Consider the following 24,875-nt stretch of genomic DNA (forward strand, 5'->3'; position numbering starts at 1 on the left):
ATGCCGCTTCATTTAGAGGAAAGCACACGGTTTTTCAGTCCACAGAAAACCTAACCCAGAGCGGCCCCAGTCTCTCAAGGCCCCCTTCTCAGTCACATTTTTGTAGTTTGTTCAGAATGGATTCCTGCTCAACCTGGAAGTACAGCCTTAATTAAATGCCTCTTAGGAGAGTTGGAATTTATTTCCACTTTGAAAAGCAAATCCTAGCAGGGTAGATTTTCATGAACCAATATAAAAGCTATTCCTTAGACTACATTTTCAAAAACCAGAGATGGGGCCAAAAGGTGAGGCTGTATCATGAGCCACTTGGGAACAGAGTGGGGCCATTCTGGGCCCTCTGGCTGTGGCTGCAGAGAGGGAGACGGTGAGACACAGGGTGCTCACCCTGTAGGGAGGCTGAGTTTTCTATTATGATTCCCGCCTCAGTCCAGCAAGCATCAAGTTTACTTGTCAAGTTTTCACCAGCCTACCACTGGTCTTTTGACAGCTCTTCCCCAGAGATGCTCAAGGAAGAACGAAGGCTTGAAAGTAGTGTTTTCATCAACTTGCCCCGTTCAGTTGTTAAGGTTTGCACACTCAAATGCCAGTGGGATCGGGGCATGTAACATAAATGCACAGGGCAGTGGGGAAGTTTCTGGGATCTCTGGATCGCCTCTTCCCCCACACCTTCGAAGTCCTGAGCTCAGGAACCCACTGCTTTTTGTTTTGTTTTGTTTTGTTTTTTGCTTAAAGGTGATAAAGAAGAGAGGCACAGGGAAGAGAAATATGTCGGGAGAGATCCCCTTCTCTCTACCTTCATGAAGGGGAAATTTCTAGTTTACCTGTCGGGGTTTCCTATTCGGAAAGGTGTTCTATGTGGAGTGAGGAAGGTGGTGAAACCCCATGACTTGGGCCTCAAAGGTTGATTCTCACAGGACCTCCTGTGGAAGGGACCCCAGAGAAGCAGCAAATTCCATACATTGCCCCTGTCACCTTTCCCATCCTCGGAACGTCAAGGGAGCTGGTCCTTGGGAAGAGCTGCTATGCTGAGGGATGGGTTAAAGAGGGTGCCCTTCCAGCCACCCTAGATGAACTTGGGGAAGGGGCGGCAGGCTTCCGGGCCCGTTCCCCCAGCGTGCGTGTTCACCCGACCGCCCCTGACCACCCCTAACGGGTCGCTGGCCACCGGGCTGTTGTCCTCGGCGCTCGGGAGCTCCTGTGAGCAGGAGGCCGGGGCCGGGGTCATCCGGGCCCGGGGCTTCAGCACGTTCAGGGGGTCCCGCTCCGAGTCGTCCTCGGCGCTCCGGGTGTGCCGCCGTGGTCTGGGGGTGTTGAAGTGGATGAGGGGGATCTCGTTCCTCCGGGACAGGAACTGGGAGTAGGGGGGTGGGTTCATGCCTGGCAGGAAGGCCCTCTTCGCCCGGCCCAGACTGACCAGAAAGTGATGCTGAGGAGAGTGGTAGACGTCGTAGCCGTTCTCCAGCGTCCAGTGTCGGAACCTGCAGTTCTCCGGGTTGAAATAGTGCTGGAAGGGCAAGAGCGAGCCACGTGAAGGCTGGCCCACCACCACCCCCGCTCCTCCTGGGGCCACACGCTTGTGCCAGCCGGCCTGAAGTCCTGAACGGCTGAGGGTGTTGAGCCTTCACCCCTTTGTTCCCTGCTAGGGTCAAGTGGTTCTGATTAATGCTCAAGCCCTGACTATAGTTCCCCCTTTCAGAGACTAGACTACTGGGGCCTGCGCTTACTGCCTGGAGGCCCGGGCTGGCCTGGCCTGTGGTTTTCCTGGAGTAGGCACCACCTCCTCCTTCCCGCCCTCTACCTTTTCCAAGTCTCTGCTGGCTGAAAATTGGCTTGGGTTTGTCTCCTTGCTGGAGAAAGGAGAGGGGATGGAGTTTGTAGGGTCAAACATGAATGAGGGCACTGAGGGGATTGGAGACATGAACTTTGCTGACAGATGAGCTGGGTTTGAATCCTCTACCACTAGTACTGGGTTTTACTGAGTGCTCCACAAAGGCCTTTGCATGTTATTTCTTTTTTTTTTTTTTTTTTTTTTTTTTGAGACGGAGTCTCGCTGTGTCGCCCAGGCTGGAGTGCAGTGACCGGATCTCGGCTCACTGCAAGCTCCGCCTCCCGGGTTTATGCCATTCTCCTGCCTCAGCCTCCCGAGTAGTTGGGACTACAGGCACCCACCACGACGCCCGGCTAGTTTTTTTTGTTGTTTTTTTTTTTGTATTTTTAGTAGAGACGGAGTTTCACCATGTTAGCCAGGATGGTCTCGATCTCCTGACCTCGTGATCCACCCGCCTCGGCCTCCCAAAGTGCTGGGATTACAGGCTTGAGCCACCGCGCCGGGCCTGCATGTTATTTCTTTTAATCCTCAAACTCCACAAAGTAAGCAGTTTACAGACCAGGACTGTCTACGTGCCTAGATGGGTTCAAGAGATGTTTAGTTAGTTACCTATATTTCAACAGTTGTTCAACTGATTTTTTTTTTTTTCCTACTCTAGCCAGACACTATTGTAGGGGCTGGGATGCAGCAGAAAGCAAAACAGAAAGTCTCTGTTCTTGTGGAGTTTCTCGTGGGCAAGAGGGGTGGTAAGAGAATCCTGAGATAAGCAGTCCTACTATTTGACTATCTCAAAATCCTTGAAAAGAGGCCAACAGCCTTTAGTTTGGGAAATCCTTTGCTTACCAATCCGAATGAATAACGATCACAATTGGGGCAGGGGTTATTAATTAAAAATCTTTAACTGGAGGGAGATTCACAGGTCACGTGGTCTATTCCACTTCACTTTTTCCAAGTGAAAATGCTGAAGTTTGGAGAAGTGAGGAGATTTACCTAAAGTCACAGCTAATCCCAGAACCAAGAAGACACCAATGGCTTTTCACCCTTTTCTAATGCACTTTACAACGTGAATTGACATGACTCGAGGACCTGCGACTACATACCAGGTCCTGTGCTAGATCCAAAAATGGGTTCCAGTGGGCAGTGCAGACTAGGGGCTGAGAGCCTGGGATCTGGAGCCAGACTGCCTAAGTTCAAACCCCAGCTATTAAACCTGAGCATTCAATACCTGGACCGCATGAAGCATCAGTGGAAACAGGTCACCAGGGTACACTGCATATGGAATTGTTAAGCTAGAAAAGTCTATGTCCTGTCAAAGAAATTAGGTTAATTGTTTGCGTATGGTGACCAACACAAAAAAGAAACTCACTGATCCAAAAATGTTGCCTCTGAAATCCATGCAGAGGTATCTTCTGCTCATCACACCTGTAATCACCACAAAGCCAGCATCCTCTGATCTGATCATCAGGGCACCTATGGAGAAAACCAGGCAGGGCAGACTCATTGAGCATCCAGTTCCCACCTTCAAGCACCTCCTGAAAACCCACCTTCATGAAACCTCCCTGGATTGATTTTTTTTTTTTTTTTTTGAGACGGAGTCTCGCTCTGTCACCCAGGCTGGAGTGCATTGGCCGGATCTCAGCTCACTGCAAGCTCCGCCTCCCGGGTTCACGCCATTCTCCTGCCTCAGCCTCCCGAGTAGCTGGGACTACAGGCGCCTGCCACCTCGCCCGGCTAAGTTTTTGTATTTTTAGTAGAGACGGGGTTTCACTGTGTTAGCCAGGATGGTCTCGATCTCCTGACCTCGTGATCCGCCCGTCTCAGCCTCCCAAAGTGCTGGGATTACAGGCTTGAGCCACCGCGCCCGGCCCTGGATTGATTTTTAAGGGTGATGATGACTTCCACACCCCTAAATTCAGCCTCATTTCTACATATTCAGCATTGCTTCTGACATTCTCTCTTGCCCCCAGCACGTATACAGTCATTCACCTCCTGCTTCATCTTGCTGCCTGTATGGGGCACTCTGAGCTCCTGGCATTCTTCTACCTGTGCTGAACACATGTTTCTCTCTCTCTACCTATTTTCCCTTTTGCCTTACTAATGCCTTTGAATGTTTGTGGTGATAGTTACATTCTTCCATGCCTTCTATTTTGTGATTTTTAAATCTATGCTGAGATGTCTTTCAAGGATCCAGCTTGTCCACAGAGTCTGATTCTCCACCTGGATGTCTGTGTAATCATCTAATACTAATCAGTCAACACCCAGTATGTGTACAGAACGGTGTTAGAGTTGATCTCCCTCTTCCTTCTCTACTTATTGAAGTCACTCATTCTTCAAGACCAGGCTCAGGCATCACCATCTCTATGAAGCCTTTCCTCATCTTTCTATTCAAAATCAGTTGTTCTTTCTTCTCAGCTCCTCAGGACAATGCCTTCGCCTCTATTACAGCATGTATTCCATTTACCTTGCTTTAACTGAGTTTACCTATCTAGCGCCTTCGTTAGAGTGAGCTACTTAGGAGCAGAGAGTATAACTGTTTATGTTGAATCAATACCAGTGATGGATGGAATTTTCTTCTTGGGCTTTTCTTGGGTTGGTTGTCATTTTCTCACTTGGTGGTGACCCCTCCAGGTACAGTCCCTCATAGACTTTCAGTGTCCCCTCTCAAAAGCTAGTCTCTGACAAGAGTCTGAAACCCATTCACATGACCTACCTCTTAAGTAATTGATAACGGCTTTAAGTGTGCTTTCTGTTTTGTGGCAAAGGCACAATTAGACCATATACTAGTGTAACATGAGTGATAATTCAGCAAGACTTCTTCCCCAAATGTTGTTTAATTACCTGACATCTTCTGTTAAAAATCATTACTTTAGGTCTTTGGGGCCACTTCCGGTTGCCTATCACAGAAATTTCCAGCTGCATCTCATCTGACCTCACAGCCCCCAGGGAGGCAGCTAGACTCCCATGCAGGGATTCAAATTCCTTTTCTGCAACTGTAGCTTGGAGAGGTTGTGAATGCCCAATGTCTGTGCCTAGCAAGTGATGGAGCCTCCTGGGGTGATTGAAAGCCCAAAGCTCCTCTCCCATCCCATGCAGGCTCAATACAAGGACCTTTGAGGAAAATAAGCAGCAATAATTCGATACTAGCTCAGCAGAAATCATGATAGGGGCTGAAATTGGAATGAAATGGAACAGAGGGAATGAGAGTGGAGACAAGCCCCAGAAAGGTGAGAAAGGAAGAGGGCCAAAGAGAGAAGTTAATTTGTTTGAAAGTTTGGCTGAGGAGAAACTTGAGGGAAGCTTCCAGAAGGTGGACTGGGGTATGACAGGCACAAAGGATGCTTAAATTCCTCCACAGTGGTGTCTGCCTATGTGTCTCAAATGTATGGCTAGTTTTGTGGTAAACCTTTGGAGAAACATAAGGAACGTGAAAGAAATGATTTTTGTTCTGGAGACTTTTCAGTCTAATTGGGAAAAAATTACATTTAGTAATGGTCTTTGAGTGGTTGCACTCTAAGCACTTTACATATTTTAAATTCTCAAAACAAATGTTATATTGTTAGTACTAATTATTATTAGTAGTAGCAGCAGCAATATCCTAATTAAGTGATAAGGAAACTAAGGCAGGAGTGAAACTCAGGTCTGAGACATCTTCCTACTATGCGGTAGCAAGCCTCCAGCAGAAATCACTAAGAGTCTGAGAAGACAACATCAAATGCTAACATACATGCTGCAGGCAGTGAGGACAAGGAGTCGCGGCACCGCTGAGGGCTCAGGGAAGAGGCACTGAGCCAGGCACCAAGAACCGGGGAACTTGGATTTTGGTCCCAACTGTGCCACTTGCTGACCTTGCAGTCTTGGGCAACTTATTGCTCTAGCCTCAGTTTCCTCAGCTGTGAAATAGAACAATAGCTGTCCTGCCTACTTCATAGGGTGATGATCAACTGGGATAATGGTGGTAAAAGTGACTCGAAAGTGTCGCACAAACAGAGGACATCACGTGGCGTCTTCTGACCTGCTGTTTATGCCGGGCCCAGGCCTTGACAGGCGTGCTGGCCTGATGCTTGGGGTCAGTGTGGGCAGTGCATATGGCCCATGTGGTCCCGGTCTCCAGAGCCAGTCCCCCTAGAAAACCTCTGGCAGTGGCTGAGGAACTGGGAACAGCTGGTACAGAGGGACACAGACTCTTCCGTCAAACAGTGTGAGTCAATGTGAAAGTGTAGAAAACGTGAGAGTCACGGTTTCTTTCCTTTGCGCTTTCAAAAGGCATCTTTCCGCAGTCTGCACAGATTCACGGGACAATTTTGCAGAAGGAAGGCACAAACCACTGACTGCCGGAGCCCCCCGCCCCGCCTGTTGGAGCTGAGCAGGCTGAATGGACTTTGCCTTCAATGACGGAGCTGTCTGCATGCGTGTGACCTTGGAGCTGTCTGCATGCATGTGACCTTGGAGCTGTCTGCATGCGTGTGACCTTGGAGCTGTCTGCATGCGTGTGACCTTGGAGCTGTCTGCATGCGTGTGACCTTGGAGCTGTCTGCATGCGTGTGACCTTGGAGCTGTCTGCATGCGTGTGACCTTGGAGCTGTCTGCATGCGTGTGACCTTGGAGCTGTCTGCATGCGTGTGACCTTGGAGCTGTCTGCATGCGTGTGACCTTGGAAGAGCGTGGGATTTGGGGTCAAGATGTCCTCTAGGTCTTTTACTCCCTGTCTGACCTTCAGCCAGTGATTTAAGTTCTTTAACTCTCGTTTTTTCACATATAAAATGAGGATGGCAGAAACATTTACTTACCTCATTTGGTCCTCTTGAAGACATAATGAGATAATGTTTTTATCTTTTAGAAAGTGCTTCCTAAATGCTAGTAAGTTTTACTATTACCGCTTTGCCTCAACCTCTGCTTATACAAGTAGGAAATTATCTACTCCGTTCTACTCTTGTGGCCAGTAAGTGATAAATAAGATGATAGCAGTGAAGTGCTTTGAGCACCTCAAAATAAAAATGTATGAAGAAGGCTTGAGGAGCCCAACGGTAACTCAGCTTCAAGTAAAGAAAGTTCCTGTGGGGAAGATGGAGGAAGTGAAAATATCAGGATCTAGGATGTGATATTACCAGGGGCAATAAACATCTCTGTCTTGCTGGTTCCATATAATGAGGATAAAGGGGAGTCAGAGGATGGCCTTGTTCATGAAACAGGTGATAGGGACATCAGAGGGGTACCTGGCAGCAGCGCTTGTGAGTCCCAAGGGAGCTTGAAGAATCTGGTAGGCAGGAGATAATTTCATTTTGTCAAGTCCAATGACCCAAAGATGGGTCGTGCACTCAACTCTTAAGAATTTCTCACAGCAAAATAATAAGATGAACCAGAATTCACTAGAAATGGATAATTAGGAGTGGAAAAAATACCCCTCACATTTTAGGTTTCCGTCAGTGTAAAAACATTGCTTAACAGTCACTGATGAGGTCATTACAAATCCTTCACCAGACATTTAATTAGTTGTGATTCTTATCTACGTGCATTAATCTTTCCTCTTTCTTTTTACGTAACTTTTTTTTTTTTTTTTTTTTTTTTTTGAGACGGAGTCTCGCTCTGTCGCCCAGGCTGGAGCACAGTGGTGTGATCTCAGCTCACTGCAACCTCCGCCTCCTGGGTTCAAGCAATTCTCCTGCCTCAGCCTCCCAAGTAGCTGGGATTACAGGCACGCACCACCACGCCCAGCTAATTTTTGTATTTTTAGTAGAGACAGGGTTTCCCCATGTTGGCCAGGCTGGTCTTTAACCCCTGACTTCAAGTGATTCTCTTGCCTTGGCCTCCCAAGGTGCTGGGATTATATGCATGAGCCACCACACCTGGCCTCTTTTGGGTAACTTTTAATTGTATTGTGTAATTTTTTTCCTGCACTTTTTCCCCCCCATAATACACGTGACAACTGATTGAACAGTACAAAAAGTTATCTACATAGACTAGGAAAGGCAGATCTCTCTCCCACTCCCCTGACCCTAAGTTCCCCTCCCCATATTCGTGTTTAACTCTTTAAAGATGCAATGTTTAGCTAGTGCCTGTGTCTAAGAAAACAAAACCGTATTTCTGTTTTTAAAGATCTGAAGTCAGTTCCATTTGTTTTGCTGCCTCTCAATCCTTTTAATTCAGCTAGCACTCAATGATCCCTTGGGGCCTGATACGAGGTGGGTTTTCAAGGAAAAGGTCTACAGTTCAGAATGCCAGCCCAGGAGGTCGACTCTTCACACTCACTCCCCACCGTAGCCAGCCTGTTCCGTTCTACCCTAATTCTTGTTCAGGAGGAAACGTCTTTAAGGAGTTCCTTTCAGCAATGGGATTCCAGGATTCGAGACAAGTTGTGTAAACATTCTCTAGTTGGATGCCGCCCTTTCCATCTAAGAGAATCAAAACAATTTACCATCATCTACTATTCTGCATTTTAAATCACATAGAGTCTTGAATCAGAGTAAGAGTGGCCGCTCCATGAGAGGCGCAAAGTCGCATTTCCTAAAGTCTGGTAGTGAGCTGGCTGACAAGGCAGGACGACAGACCACAAGGTCCTTGAGGGGTTGTGTCTTACTTTTCAGTCACAGAGCTTGATAGAATGCCAGGCACATTGTAGATCCTGTTAAATATCCATTGAATAAAATGAACAACACTTGGGGTTCATCAAGTATATCCAGATTTAATTGAAATTTTTGCCACGAGACTCACACTTGGTTTCCAAGATGTTGACTCCTGAGTCTTAGTATATCCTCTAGAGTTCTGGAACCTGTTTGGTATTTGGAGAGAACTTTTCTCTCTCCTTTTATCTCCTATCAATATGCATCTAGCACTTGAGGAGGTTTAAACTGTCAATTTCGCATGTCATATATCTTGCAACTTAATTTTGCATGTTATATATCTTGCAACCAGGTTTAAGGACCTTTGGTTCCTAGAAGAATAAATGCCTCACACACAGCAAGGTCACAGCAAAAATAATTAACTTATTACAACAATAAAAGGCAAATCATAATTCCTATGTTTTCTTTAGTTAGAGATTGTCTAACTAATTTTTCTTTCCCTTAATTTGAGCTATATTGGATCACTTTGCATTTTTATATATTCTCAGAGGTATTCACATGTTTTCTTAAAATAGAAGATCCAGTCTTTTTCAATATCCCTGCTCCCACCACATTACCCCTTATATAGGTGCGCACAAAGTGGCCCTCATTTGAATCGTTGCTAATGGATTGATTATTGTGGATTGTGATCCAATTCTCCACAAACCTGATCTTTAAAAACATTCCAGTTGTCTCACATTGCCAATAAGTTTCTAACTAGCTTGACTTGCTACTGACTGGACACCTTTCAGTTCCACGGAGAAGAATCACCAATGCGTACTGGGTACCGGGGTACCTGAGTATCTGAAACAGCCTTTAAACCTGTTAAAGTTTAAAGGTTGGATGGATGGATGCATGGACAAATGAATGGGTGGATGGGTTGTATACTTGGCCATTCTCACCAAGACAACATTCCTGGACGGTCTGTGTTTAATACATTTTTCCAAGAATTTTTATAAGGCCAGAATTGGAAAGAGCCCCCAGATTTATCTATTACAATCTGGGTATGACCTGGGAATCTTCTTTCCAACCTGCCTAGTTAACCCAGCCTGAAGTCCAGGAGCTGAAACTTAGTGTCTGTTGATCTGCCTGGCTTCTTTTTCTCTTAGACTCCTTGCTTTTTTTCAGTATATTTTCTGAATCTTTTGATGGGGCAAAGGGAATATGGCTCCTACTGTGGGAAGGGTTTTAGTTTAAACAAAAAGTATGCATGTTAGAAAAACCAGCAAATACTAATTAGGAGAGTGACAGAATCTTCCCCTAAGATTTAAATACACACACACACACACACACACACACACACACACACAGACAATAAGTGGTTCCTGGGCAGAAAGCTTGGAGGGTTGGATTAGCCCTCCAGTCTAGTCCCCAACCTCCCCAAGCCCCCTGTAGATGGACAACAGGGGCGCACCCCTTCTTCCCAGCTTGAAGTCCTACTCACTGTAGATGGTCTGATGTGGTGCGCCATCCACGTGGCCATTCTTGTGGATCTGCAGGTGGTAGCTGTTCCTGGCTGTGGCTGTGTACAGGTGGATCAGGCCACCCCAGCTGGAGCCGAGCAATGGGGAGGCATTGGGATAGGCTCTGATGACGCTCATGCTGCAGACGCTGCACAAGGCACAGACCCAGAGCCTGAGGCGGGCCCCCAACATCACGCCCTGCTCTGAGTGGCTGGTGCTGAGATTGAAACCTGACACTCCTGTCGGGACTCTCCTGGCCCAGGCCTCACTGGCCTTTTCCTTCTCCCTTGCAAGTAGCTGGTGTGAGGATCCTAGACTGAATTCCCTCCTTTTTGCCATCAGACTTTTAAAGGGTAGCAGTGTGACATCAAACAGGAAAAACTCCGCTGTCCACATCCTCTGTGTTGTAATCAGCCCATTGAAAGAGAGTGCAGAGACCCCGGAGGCGCACGGAAGGCACGTCGGTTCCAGACACACACACCCCCCTCAATTTCAAGCCAACGCTCCAAAAAAATGAATGACGCGTGGGCAAAAGTTATCTGCCGCTCTGGGCTGTCTGTTGACCTGTCCCACGTCCATCAGGAAATGCGAAGGCAGCCAGCGGTTCCCAAAAAAAATCCAGCTTCAGTCAAGCAGTCAACCGACTCCCAGGCAATTAATCTCCCGTCGAGTTTACTTATTTTGGTTTTCTTTAAATTCCAATCAGCAAGTATGTATCAGTGCTTAATCTATGAGCAGGATTCGGTGGCTAGCTTGTAGGATATAGAGATACATGACACCGTCAGGCAGATGGCATCCTCTGAGAACCCCCAATTCGTGAAAGATGGGAGCTGGGAGCAGGGGCACAAAAACCAAAGTTGCCATTTTGGGAAGATTTTGAAATGGAAGAAAAAGAAGCAAGGTCTTGAGCTCACTGAACATGCCAAGGTTCGATTTCTCAGCGTCCTTAGTTTGGACTTCGCTGAACATGCCAAGTTTCAATTTCTCAGTTTCCCTAGTTTGGACTATCGAGGACAACTAAATGAATAGTCTCTCCAGGAGTAAGGAGACCCGTTCAGAGACCTCATGGGGATTGGAAAGGCTGCTGGCTGAGCACCGGGAATCCGAGCCTCAGGACAGGGTGTCCCCACATTTAGTGTCTGTACATGAGTGCTCAGCTTGGTGCTGGATGCCTGCCTGCAGATGCTGTTCACAGTGCGCCCTCTGGGAAGCTACACCTCATGTTGGGGGGAATAGTCCTGGCACGCACAGTCTAAAGGGGAGCAAGCTACTGCAACATACACCCGAAAAAATACCCAAGGAGATTGCTCCTCTTCCAATTTCCCATGTACTGAGTACATGCCATGTACAGGCATCAAGCTAGACATCACGTACAAGTTGATATAGGAGACAGCAAGATGTGATTCCTATCTCGAGGAGCTCAAATCTAATGCAGGAGGCAGATAAAAATAAGTAACCGTAATACAAAATGAGTGCAAGCATACAGGTATAGACAGAAAGAAATGGCATCTGTTACCCTACATTTGTGCAGTTTTTTTTTTATAGTTTACAAAGCATTTTCACATCTATTAGCTCATTTGAACCTCACTGCCACTCTGTGAGAGGGGCACACCATGCATTATCAAGATTTTAATACTTTACATGAAGAAATGGAGATCTCAGTTTTTCCATGTCAAAGGCACAAAGCAAATAAATGGTAGAGCCAGGACAGGATTTTCTCCTTCCCCAGGCTGCTTCTCCAACGAATCACAGCAACAACTAACACTCATGGAGAGCTTACTGTTCCACTTACTGCTCTAAGCACTTTACTTGTGGTCACCCATTTCATCCTCAGAATAACTCTTTGAGGAGATGCTCTTATTTTCTTTATATAGATCAGGAAACCGATGCACACGGTTTAAGTAACTTGCCTAGAGATAGAAAGGTAACATGTGGAAGAGGTTGGATTTGAATCCAGGTCTGGACCCAAGACCTCTTAAGCACTTTTCAAGATGTCCAAACCCACACAACATGCTAGAGCTAAAGCCATGAGAGCCAGGAGCTTGGTAAGAAAGTGCAGGTGGCAAAGCAGTCCTCTGTCATTCTCTAGAAACCCAGGCTTTTACCCAGGATGAATCTCTAGGTCACATGGTGCTTGTCTCCCCAGGGTTGAATGGAGGAAGTATGACATGACATGTTTATATGTAAAACAGTCTTCTTTGCTAATGGCCACAGAATGGATTATAAATATCCTGCCACGTCTTAGCTAATTGAAGAAATAGCTAGCTTTCTTTGAGAATTGAGATGCCAATCGCTTAGGAACATTTGCCCTGCATTTCTTCTTCTGGCTGTGAAAGGTAAAGCGATAGGAAGTAACTCTAAAGCAATCAGCAGCAATTGAGAACCTTCTCCGTGTACGAGATGAAAGGGAGGGCGAAGGTCTACAAAGCAGGACTAACTTCTCCAGGGGCTTGCAGTGTAACCAAGCGGGGAACATCTTTGTTCAATACAAGGCACTGTGTGGGAGGAGCTTCATTACTAGGACCAAATTAGTGAAGATGTGGTACTATATTTATAAACCATTCTGTGGCCATTACTAAAGAAGCCTACTTTATACATACACATTTAATGTCATTCATCTTCTAAACAACCCTGGGGAGACAAGCACTATGTACCCTAGAGATTCACCCCGGGTAAAGGCCTGGGTTTACGAGAGAGTAACAGAGGAGTGCTTTGCTGCCTGCACTTTCTTACCAAGCTCCTTCACAAAGAAAGAAAGGTTGACCAGGCGTGGTGGCTCACGCCTGTAATCCCAGCACTTTGGGAGGCCGAGGTGGGCAGATCGCTTGAGGTCAGGAGTTCGAGACCAGCCTGGCCAACGTGGTGAAGCCCTGTCTAAAACCTGTTGAGTAGAAACCCTGTCTCTATTAAAAATACAAAAAATTAGCTGGGTGTATTGGTGCACGCCTGTAATCTCAGCTACCTGGGAGGCTGAGGCAGGAGAATCACTTGAACTGGGAGGTGAAGATTGCAGTGAGTAGAGATTGCACCACTGCACTCCAGCCTGGATGACAGGGCGAGGCTGTGTCACACACACACACACACACACACACACACACACACGTCATGGTGGGTGGACGCTGTGGTCAAGGAGGGCTTTGAGGGAATGAGAGAACTGAGGGAGCTTTGTAGGATACACAAGGAAAGGATTTCCCCAGTACCTGCCAAGCATGATGGAGAGGGAGCGCAGGTGTCTTGGGGTAAGTCCACAGCCGTTGGGTCATTCCCTTAGATCCTGGAGGGACTGAGGAAGGGGCTCCTCCGTGGCCACTTCGGCTTGTCTTATGAGGAAAGAGAGCCGTGTGCCAGCTTTACCCACATCCAAAGGCTGTCTTCCAAGAAGAAGCCCTGTGTGCTTAGCATGTGGCTCTAATGGCAGAGTCCAGTCCGGAGGAGTAGATTTATTTTTAAAGAGGATGGGAGGAGACGCAGCATTTCCCACTTGGAGAGAGTAAAGGAAGGCACAAGAATCTCAGACTAACTCTGCCCATTTGAGATGGGGAAACATTGAGAGTGGAATTGAGGATTTGCTCATTGGAACACGGAGACGGCAGAACGTCCAGCTCCTGGCTGAACTCCCTACCAGTGGCTTCCAAATCTGGTTGCTCACTGGAATTACCTGTGGAGCTTTAAAGCCATAATTGCCCCAGGACTAATCTTAGACCTCCTGAATCTGCAGGAGCAAAAGCCAGTTATCTGTACTTTATTCAAAGCCACCAGGGAGATTCTTATTCTCCACACCAGACGGGGCTGATACTAAAGTACTTACCAATAAACAGGCTTTGAGCGCCAACCACACATCAAGCACTGGAAACAGGACACAGAGACCAAGGCCCTCTTCAGGGGCTGGCTCAACTTCCCATTCCCTTCTAGGATGTCCAGCCTAACTGCAGGTCAAGATGTCAATGAGCCTTTCTAGGGAATTTAGTACTGAACGCTAAATCACTACCCTGTGCTGACAAGTATCCTGTCCTAGAGCCCAGTGCATGGTCTCCTCTGAAGCTCTAGTGGGTAAGAGAAGGGAGAGGCCAGGAGATGTCGGTTCCTGTCCGTTGCACCTAGAGGGCACTCCTCCGTCACAGTTCAGGTCCAAGGGTCTGGGAACCAGTGTGACCTTAGGAGCCCAAAGAGAAACACAGATACCAGCTATGAGCAGGAAGCCCGGGGAGGAGGCCCTGGGTTTGTACTGCTTGGATGTCACTGTCCTTGGTTCCCAGGTAGCTACCTGAACGCAGCAGATAGGCTGGTCCCATGGTAGGCAGAGGAACCTGTTGTCTCCAGCCTGGCCTGGAAGCCCTTCTCTGGCATCAAGAGGATTTGCCCCGGGAGCTGTGTGGAAGCATCAAGTCTAGTCCCTGCATTTACACTCATAGAATCAAGGCTCTTAGTGTAGATAAGGGCCTGTAAGAATCTGTAAGAATCTGTATTCCGGCCGGGCGCAGTGGCTCACGCCTGTAATCCCAGCACTTTGGGAGGCCGAGGCGGGCGGATCACCTGAGGTCAGGAGTTTGAGATCAGCCTGACCAACATGGTGAAACCCTGTCTCTACTAAAAATACAAAATTAGCTGGGTGTGGTGGCACATGCCTGTAATCCCAGCTACTGAGGAGGCTGAGGCAGGAGAATCGCTTGAACGTGGGAGGCGGAGGTTGCGGTGAGCCCAGATTGCGCCATTGCACTCCAGCCTGGGGCAACAAGAATAAATCTGTGTCTCACCAAAAAAAAAAGAATCTGTATTCCGGCCGGGAATGGTGGTTCACGCCTGTAATCCCAACACTTTGAGACACTGAGGCGGGTGGATTGCTCGAGCCCAGGAGTTTGAGACCAGCCTGGGCAACATGATGAAACCCTGTCTCTGCAAAAATTAGCGAGCATGGGTGCATGCCTGTAGTCCAAGCTGCTCGGGAGGCTGAGGCAGGAGAATGACTCGAACCTGGGAGGCAGAGGTTGCAGTAAGCTGAGATTGCACCACTGCACTCCATCCTGGGTGACAGAATAAGACCCTGTCAAAAAAAAAAAAAAAAAAAAAAAAAAGGAAAAGAAAAGAAAAGAAAAAATCTGTATTCCTTCAAGTTCATTACTTTCCTTCATCTCCTGACTTCTTTTTATCAGCATCTGCGCTGAGAAGGTCCTGAAGAAGATTATCTCACCCAGATCATATTCACTCAATGTAAAGACTTGGCAATAATTTTCAAACAATAACATCAACTTCATTGTCCTTATCTATGATGAAAAAATGTCAGAGGAATCAAGGAAAACAAAAAGCTGGGAGATAGGAGAGAAGGTGGTCTCACGGTCGCTCGCAGATTTCTTTTCTTTTTGAGACCCTGGAAGGACCTGGCAGGCCTCTGCTCCCTGTCCCTTCACTCCTCCTGAGTCTGTCTCCACCATCTCAGTAACGGTGTCCCTGCTCTCTTGCTTTCTCAGAGCATTACACGTCATCCAGACCTCCAATGTTCAGGGCGATGGATATCTAAGCCATCCAGAACAAAAAAAAATTTTTTTTGGCTTTTTGAAGTTCTCTGGAGAGGTGCCATTCTTATGTCTCATCTGAAAATGCCATCCCAGCGTCATCTTGACAGTGAAAACGTGCTTCCCTATAGCCAATCTGATTCTCTCCTGCTTTAATGCATCCACTCGACCAACACATAACTTTTTATGGAAAGCCTGTTATATGGCTATTACCTTGTAGAAAATCTTTAGAGAAATCTGAGAATGAAAAGGTACAGTCCTGATCTTCAGGGAATTTGCAATTTACTAGGCAGAATATTCTTTGCATTTGTCCAGCACTTCACAGCCCATAAAGTACACTCACTTCTATTGTCTCTTCTGAGGCTCAAAACAGTCCTATGGGCAGGTCTGGGGGATGTCAGGGATGACTTTTCCACGAGGATCCCGGCTCCTGGTACACACATTCCATATCCTAGGAATTGAAAGAAAAGAGAGAAAAAAATCTATTATTTTTAAAAATCTGTTTTTATTAGAAAGTAGATCAATGCAGAAATGAATAAATAGAAAGTGAACATCCAGTATAGTTTGTACCCTCTAGAGGTAAAATGTTATCGAAGACAAATTATAGGTTTAGGGCACATATATAAAATGCACATTATATTTAATATAATAAAATACATTAATATATTGCTAATAATACAAGTTAATAAAATATATATTAATAAATATTTAATAAAATATGCATATATTTATATTTATGTCTTGCTAAATATCTGTATGTTTAACATTATATATTAATACTAAACTGCATATTATATATATTTAAGTATATATATACTTAAATATGCACTTTTATTTTAAAATTAAAAAAATTTTTTGCATCTAGTAGCCAGAAAAATACGCACTTTTAAAAGACAAAATTGAGGGCATACCGTATATAATATAAACACACTTTGTCCATTGAAGTCTATTTTGACCACCTTTCCAGGTCAGTATGCCTATCTTTACCTCATTCTTTTAAATTACTCCATTCCATTGTATTTGAGAGTGGTCAGCTCTTCTGAAAGCTTCATTTCCTTCCAAGCTCTGCCCCAGAGGCTTCTGTGGTTGTTCCCCAGGCCACAGGGCTTTATATTTACATGTACGTGTATATACATATACACACCCATTATATACATGCGCATGCATACATATATACAGACACATACATGTACATACAATAATGGCCCTGCATGGGATGGCACTGGTGGCTGGGGTTACCACAGTTCTCTGCCACGTCAAGAACTTACCCCCTTTTAGTCTAGAACAAATACCTCCCATAGAATCAATCTCCAGTTCCCTTCTTTCCCTCCAAATGACATGTTCCAATTTCTCTTCCCCGAGACAAAATTTCCAGCTTATTTTTGTCATGGCAGCCTTTCTAAAATAAAGGCCCACGGGAGGGTTTGTCTTCAGGGCAGCCCTTCTCCAGAGGGCAAGGGAGCCTGGAACTCCAGCAGTGGGGGGGACATCAAGGCCTGGAAAGGGGTTCGAATCCACAGAAAATGTGGAGGTGCTTCTCCACGGTTCAGCTGGGGATAGTCTTTACATCCGCCACTATGGCCAATAAATCTCCACACTTTCAGTGATCTTGTAAAGAGCACACTTATTAATTTATAAATATTGCCACTGCGAGCTGGTAATGACTGCTGATGACAAGGTGACAAGGATGGGCGTAGAAGTGCAGTTTACCGAAGCCTTTGGAAAATAAGCTTCGATTTTCAAACGTGTAATATAAAATTTTGCGTTATATGAGGCCATGCATTAGGCCATTATCCTAATCAAACTAATGCAGAAACAGAAAACCAAAGGCCACATGTTCTCACTCATAAGTGGGAGCTAAACACTGGGGATGCATGGACATAACGATGGGAACAATAGACACTGGGGACTACTAGTGGGGGAGGGTAGGAGAGAGGAAAGGCCTGAAAACTACCTATTGAGTACTATGCTCACTACTTGGGTGATGGGTTCAATCATTCCTCAGACCTCAGCATCACATAATATGACCTTGTAGCAAACCTGCACACGAACCCCCGATTCTAAAATAAAAGTTGAAAAAAAATGCTGGGGGGAATGGCTGGAAACCAGCAGAAACAGAAAAACCAAAGGGCTAATCAACGGCAGGTGCAGACGAGAGAAGCCAGCCAGGAGCTAATTACATCAGCCAATGACATAATTACAGGCAAGAGCATCACTGGCAAGTGCCCCGCACAGTAAGTATGGCCCTGTAAGATGTTAAGGGCTGCAGCTGAATACGGCTGATATGCTATACGCTGTCATTCATGGGTCGTTAGTTGTCACTTGGTCCACTGCCTGAGACAGCTGCACAATAGGAGAACTGAGCACAGGGAAGGCACACAAAGTCAAGGACTGGGGCACAGGGATGTTTGGAGCAGTGGCACGCTTCTGTACGATGCTGTGGGTACATGGCACTATGCATTTGTCAAAACCCGTGGAACTGTACGACACAAAGAGTAGACCCTGATGCAAATGGCGGACTTTAGTTAATAACAATGCTTCGTAGTGTTTCATCAGTGACAACAAAGGCACCACACTGATGCAAGATGTGAATAGGGGAAATTGTGTGCAGAGTAGGGAGAAGGAATATGTGGGACCTCACGCCTTCTGCTTAACTTTTCTGTAACCTGTAACTGCTCTGAAAAATAAAGTCTATCCAAAAAATGAGAGCAAAATTCAGCAAAATGGCGAGCAAAATGAACAAAATGGTGTTTGCTCAGTAGGTGTCCAACATTTCATCACTGCCTGGAGTTATTCATTCCAGGATCAGATCAGGGAGATGTGCCACAGCAGCATATATTTCACTGCGCACAGTTACCTTTCGGTCCTTTAAAACAAGACAAAAGAACATTTCTCGCCCATCCCTCTCATGTGGGTTAGCTTCGCCACATGGTCCACCCGCCTCGGCCTCCCAAAATGCTGGGTTTACAGGTGTGTGCCACCGCCCCCTTTTAACGAATTAATTTTATTTAATTGAAAGTAATGGAAAAATTGAAAATAATTAATTAAAAGTAATGGCAAAACCAGTTTTTTGTTTTTGTTTTTTTTTAGATGTGTCTATGCAGCCTTAGGCAAGTGACTCCTTTCTTGCACTTGCTCTCCCATCTTTGAATTGGGGAGGGGGACATGTGGATGAAGTCATCGGTGAAGCTCCTCTCAGCTGCTGCTGTCTGGAGGTAAGATGCTGTCTCGTCGTCCAGCTTCCCCAAACTGTTTGCTTTATCTCCAGCTACAGCTGATCATCTACACAGGAGTTACCCACCTGGTCCATGGCGACTGGGAGTGGTTACATTCCCTGCTGGTGGATTTGTTTCTCTCTCTCTGCTTTGCTTAAAATGTCCACACTGGGTTAGGTATAAACTTAAGGAAGGCATAGTCCTTTAATCTAATACATATTATTAGATTATATATTTTTATAATGTAACGTTACAGGTACCTGTGACAGCGCAACAGATTTCCTCAATAGCAAATCTAAATATATACATGGAACCTTCACCCTGCTTCCCAAAAGGAAATACAAATGGCTTCTGTAATATTATGAAATCCATGGTCTTGCTCTCTCAACTTTGGTGCCCATAACCTGAAGCTCATTTTGCCAGGAGAAAAACAGGCTAAAGCACCTCAGGTGCCCTCAGCTGGGGAGTCCTAGAAAACTGAAGGTCGTAGCAGAACTGGAGAGCAAAGGCCGTTGAAGTCCAGGCCATTGATCAGTAGCTGCAGCCTCAACTCCCTTTTCCTTCCCTCTCAACCCCTCACCCCCTCACCCCCTCCTCTTTTCCGCCAACACACTCTTTTTCCTGGAAACCTTCTCCTGGCCTCCACTGCTACAGCTTGTGGGAGATAAGACATGTGTCCCACGGGTGGGGGAGGCCAAGCCTGTGTGAGTGATTTTACAAAAGGTTCACTTTGGGTGATAAGAACAGGGTTATGACTGTTCTGCTTAGAGCTCAGCCAGGGAAGAGGGGGACAGTTTTGAAGGAAGGTTTCTCAGTGGAAGATTTGTTCATTTGTTTCCTCCCTCCCGAAACCCTACAAATATTCTTACTTGCAGGAGTCTCCTTAACTCTCTTTTCTTTCTCTCCATCACTCTTCGCCCTCCAAGAAAAATGTATTTTCACTTTATATTAGAATGGTGCTTTTTAACTTTTCGAAATATGTTTATAATGGTTGTCTCATAGAAATACTGTACTTGGACAGGCACTTCTCCCAAGCTGTTATTCCTACAAGTCATTGTGAAGCCAAGGCCCCCTTTGGCTGGCCGGACTAGGGCATTTATGATACTTACTGGAGGAACCAAGAGTCCCAGCCTCAATGTCCCCACCCAGGGCCCCTCCAGGTCTCCTCTTCGGGGCTTTTTGAATCAGAACCCCACCCGTTTTCTGAACTTGGGAGACTTGTACCTCCTCCCTCTGTGTCTTCTCCTTCCTTTCCTACCAATGCCCCCAAACCGGAGTGACCCAGGAGTCTCTTCTCCCCACCCTCCTCTTTGTATGAGCCATGAAAACAGAATCTAAGAGTTGGACATTGGGAACCCTGGGGATCATCATCCTCACCTGTTTTTATGAGGTTGGTGCAAAAGTAATTGCGGTTTTTGCCGTTACTTTTAATCAATTATTCTTAATTTTTCCATTACTTTTAATTAAATAAAATTAATTAATTAAAAGGGTGCAGTGTCTGACACCTGTCATCCCAGCACTTTGGGCGGCCGAGGCGGATAGATCACTTGAGGTTAGGTGTTCGAGACCAACCTGGCCAGCATGGCAAAACCCTGTCTCTACAAAAAATACAAAAATTAGCCAGGCGTGTTGGCATGTGCCTGTAGCCCCAGGGACTCAGAAGACTGAGGCACGAGAATTGCTTGAACCTGGGAGGAAGAGGTTGCAGTGAGTTGACATCAGGCCACTGTAATCCCACCTGGGCGACAGAGCAACACTCTGTCTCAAAAATAAATAAATAAATAAATAAATAAAGTAATGGCAAAAACTGCAACTTGTGTAGTGACCTAATACAAGATGAAAACTGAGGTCTCCAGAGCGATTTGCCCAAGGTTACAAGGCCAAGTTGAGGGCAGAGCTTAGAATTAGAATCAGGTTTCTGACCCTGAGCACAGAGGCCCTTCCAACACCCCTCACTACGGTAATTCATTTGAACATACTCACCAGAAGGGAATCAGCCACCTGGGCTCTGAGGCTGCCTCAGGACTAGCAGGTGACTTTTCGTCTGCCCCACACACGCATCTCACCCCCGTCTGTGCCACCTGGAATATGCGTGCTGTGGAGATCATGGAAGCCACACTTTGGCACTGGAGGAGTCCTTTGCACACAGACCCCTCCTGGCCTCCTTAGTCCTAGCACTGCCCAGGGAGTAGTGGAGCTTGACTTCCCATAACTTCATGGCCCTCATCTCAGGGGTATGAACTCCTTTTAGCGCCTACAGGGAAGGTGTCGGAATCATTTCTTGCACAATTGTTTTGTCTCCAGCCCTGATCTTTCCCATACGAACTCACATCATGGAGTGGCAAGAGTTGAGCCAGGAGTCTTGGAAGCCGTCTTCACCCTCCCCTCTGTGGGTCTCGTTTCTGGCCTTTGTTGAATACAGAGATTCAACTAGCAGAGGTGTTCCTTCAGGCAGATCCAGCTCCGAAACCTGTGTGCCTCAACCTTCCGTCACGGCTGCACTAACTATTGCCTCAGCATTATCATTTCCAGACCCAGAAATCAAGCTTCTAGAGTTAAAAATATATATATGGCCTTCTTTACAGATGTCTAAGAATTTGTGTCTTGGTTGAGGCATTCCTACAGTCTCTAGAGACCTCCACTATCCTCAAACTAATCTCACTTTTTCTGGGGGTAGGAGGGAATTACTATTATTTTTGATTCTAAGGTAGAGCTTCCTGAACTATATGCTCTGGACGCTGCCATGGGGGTAAGAGAGGCATACAGACAGTGACGCTCTGAGCCTGCAGTTGCTGGAATCTGGGCTGATGGATTGCCTCTGGAGTCAGGAGTGGCCTCTGTGCCCTAAAAATACTCTCTTTTTTTTTTTTTTTTTTTTTGAGATGGAGTCTCGCTGTGTCGCCCAGGCTGGAGTTCAGTGGCTGGATCTCAGCTCACTGCAAGCTCCGCCTCCTGGGTTCACGCCATTCTCCTGCCTCAGCCTCCCAAGTAGTGGGACTACAGGCGCCCGCCACCACTCCCAGCTAATTTTTTGTATTTTTAGTAGAGACGGGGTTTCACCGTGTTAGCCAGGATGGTCTCGATCTCCTGACCTCGTGATCCACCCACGTCGGCCTCCCAAAGTGCTGGGATTACAGGCGTGAGCCACCGTGCCTGGCCAAAACATTCTCATTTTCTATGTGGGCCATGATGTGAAAAGATTGGAAAGCTGTTGAACCAAGGTCCACACACTAGCTACAGGTATAATAACAACCACAATGACAAAGTGCTTTTGCAGACCCACTCTGGGCTACATGACGCAGGCTGGGGCAGTATCATAACATGACATGTTTAAGTGACAAGCCCAAGATGACCTGTAATTGAAGCCGGGACTAGATCCTATGCCCTAAGTCACGTGTATTGACATCCCTTACATTTGCAAATAACTTTCCTAACTGTACACTTTTTACAGAGTGTTCTCACAGGCATTCTCTTATTCTATCTTCCCCAAACCCCGTGAGATATGAAGAATCCTCATCTTTCATTTGAAGAAACTGAGGAACAATCTGTGACTTGCCTAAGAGTACACATTGAGTATGTGGCAGAACTGGGGGTCAAATCCAGGTTTTCTTACTTTGAGTTCAGATCTTTGTCAATGACACAACAGCCCTCTTCTATGAATGTCCCTGTTTTCAAGGACATATTTTCAGGACTGAAGCCACCAGGATGGGCACATGACGGGCTAAGGGCAGGGACTAGGGGAGGGAGGGAAACTTGGTACATGGGGAACAAGTTCTATTCAGGGCGAGATTTGATATTTCTTTTCTAGGTGGAGGACGAAGGAGCAATGGTTAGAGCGTTTGGTTCCTCTGCCTGCAGTGCTCAGCCAGGCTGCTGTCTCCTCCTGTGAACCCACTCAATTCCTTGATCCCAAAACAGAGGGAAGGCAGTCATGCTTCCAAGGCTGGGATTCTGCCCGAGGAAGGAACAATGGAAACGGGACTGCAGAGGAGCCGTGTGTGTGTGTGTGTGTGTGTGTGTGTGTGTGTGTGAGAGTCCACACAGGCTGTCCAATCTGATGGGTGTTCAAAGGCTGCCCTAGAGGACCCAGCCCACCCTCTCAGGATGCCTGGGGCTTGTCACGCAACCCACGTCGGGGAGCAGACATCCTGGTTCCCACTCACCTCGTTGGAGCCGGTGACCTAGGCCAGCCCACCACGTTTGGGACTCTGCACATCCGGACTGGTGTTATCTCGGGATCCTGGGACTCCTTGGCTCCCCTGCCCTGCCTCCTCCCTTCCCTGTGGACACGTAGCCACCACACACTTCTCGGAGGGCTATTTCTAGCCGAGGGGCCGGTCTTTCAGCCCCAGCCTGTCAGCTCCGGCCGTCTGTGTGTTGCAGCTGGGACGGGCGGCCTGACACATTGTGGGTTCAGCAGAATGCAGGATGTGGGGGCTTCCGGAGGCAGCATCCCCTCAGCCTGCTGGAGGTCAGGGTTGCTGAGAAGTGGGGGTGGGGGACAGACAGGACGCTCCTGCCGCGTGGTCAGGAGGAGGTGGGTGTCTATGGGAGAGGCTAGACCTCAGCCTCCTCACACCTCTAGCAGGTCTCCGACCCTCAGCAGCCCTCTCCCTGGCAAGAATCATTTATTTGTCTCTAGTAGAGCAGACGGTGAACAGCCCTGTGGTTGAATGCAGGCCCTGGGTTAGACAATCTGCCTCAGAAGCCAAACCATGCCCTGTACCAGGTGTACCGTCTTTGTCGACTCACCTTGCTTCTCTGAGCCTCAGTTTCCTCATCTGTGGCAAAGGGAGTAATAGTACCTGCCTCATTATATTGTTGACAGGATTCAATAATATGACACTTATAATGCTTCATCTCACATGAAGTGCCCACATGTGAGCCCTGCTGGGTATGTGGTAAATGTTTCTTGTTGTTTTGTTGCTGTTGCTGTTGTTATTGTCCCTTTTCTAAACCCCACCCTCCTATCACAACTTCAGGTCATTCCACCAAGCCTCTCGCCTCCCAGCAGGATTCCTCACAGGTGGCCAAGAGAACTACTGCTATTTCAGACTGATTTCAGATACCTGGCACATTTTAGGGGCTTCATACGTTTTCACCAAACGAAGGAATAAATTCTTCCCTTAGTTTGATGTGCTGGAAAGAACACTGACCTTGCAATTAAAACAAAAACCAAAAACAAAGCCTGGGTTCGTTCTCAGCCATGCCACTTGGCCAGTGTTGTGATGTGGTAGAGGAAGCTCACTCAGTGTCCCTAAGTCCCCCACCTGTCACCCGAGGCCCTGGCTCCCACCTAGCCTCTTTCCTGGTTGGGAGGACACACGTGCACAGGGTTGGCGCTGCTCTGTAAACCACACAGGGCTGTGCAGTTCAAGGCAGATTATTCTTTATCTTCAGCGATTTCACATTTCAGATTCCCCGCTCCAGAAAGAAAGATAGATCTGTGTTTTTTTTCTTTTTTCTTTTTTTTTTGAGATGGAGTCTCGCCCTGTCACCAGGCTGGAGTGGAGTAGCACGATCTCGGCTTACTGCAACCTCTGCCTCCCGAGTTCAAGCAATTCTTCTGCCTCAGCCTCCCGAGGAGCTGGGACTACAGGTACACACCACTACACCCAGCTAATTTTTGTATTTTTGTAGTACAGACGGGGTTTCACCATGTTGGCCAGGATGGTCTCGATCTCCTGACTTCATGATCCACCTGCCTCAGCCTCCCAAAGTGCTGGGATTACAGGCGTGAACCACCATGCCTGGCCAATAAATCTGTTTTATTTAACTTTCTTTCAAGTTGCCATGTTCTCCACCAGTGCTGAGGTTTGCCTTAATGGTGCCACAGTCTCTTCCATCTTTTTTATTCTCTCCCTCAGAACATGGGTCTCCCTTCCTTCCAAGTTCAAGGAACTGAGCCAACTCACCCCATTAAGGAAGCCTTCCCCCACCAGCTTCACCCAAATCCAAGAACTCCATCCAACTCATCACCCAATGCTCCCTGTACAGAGGCATTGAGAATGACATACTCTTTTCCCCTGAGTGTATTCTCGTATTTTTGAGAAATTCATTCACTTATTTGCCATAACTTTGTGAGAATCATCCAGGCACCTTCCACCCTCCCTTGGTGTCTTTCTAAGCAAAGTCACATGATCTTGCTTGAACCTCACCACAGCAATCTGAGGGAAGTAAGCCTAGTCCTATTGCCTTCGTTTTTCTAGGTGAGGTCCTGGACACCTAAAAAGGGTTATTGACTGACCCAAGGTCTCATAGCC

General features: G+C 46.8%; 1 protein-coding gene across 2 annotated transcripts; it reads right to left on the minus strand.

Annotated features, from left to right (window-relative positions):
- Positions 1-534: 534 nt before the first annotated feature.
- Positions 535-22,988, minus strand: FGF23 (fibroblast growth factor 23). Of its 2 annotated transcripts, XM_065523587.1 has the most exons (4): positions 22,776-22,988; positions 15,741-15,848; positions 3,195-3,298; positions 535-1,504 (listed from the first exon to the last, which is right to left on the minus strand). In XM_065523587.1, exons 2-4 carry the CDS (start codon positions 15,838-15,840, stop codon positions 1,064-1,066), a joined length of 645 nt encoding a protein of 214 aa, XP_065379659.1. In that variant the 5' UTR covers positions 15,841-15,848; positions 22,776-22,988; the 3' UTR covers positions 535-1,063. The 2 variants fall into 2 exon arrangements, with proteins under 2 accessions (XP_065379659.1, XP_005569909.2); XM_005569852.4 differs by lacking the exons at positions 15,741-15,848; positions 22,776-22,988 and adding an exon at positions 9,869-10,205.
- Positions 22,989-24,875: the final 1,887 nt, after the last annotated feature.

Source organism: Macaca fascicularis, chromosome 11 (assembly GCF_037993035.2).
Source record: "Macaca fascicularis isolate 582-1 chromosome 11, T2T-MFA8v1.1".
NCBI lineage: Eukaryota > Metazoa > Chordata > Mammalia > Primates > Cercopithecidae > Macaca > Macaca fascicularis.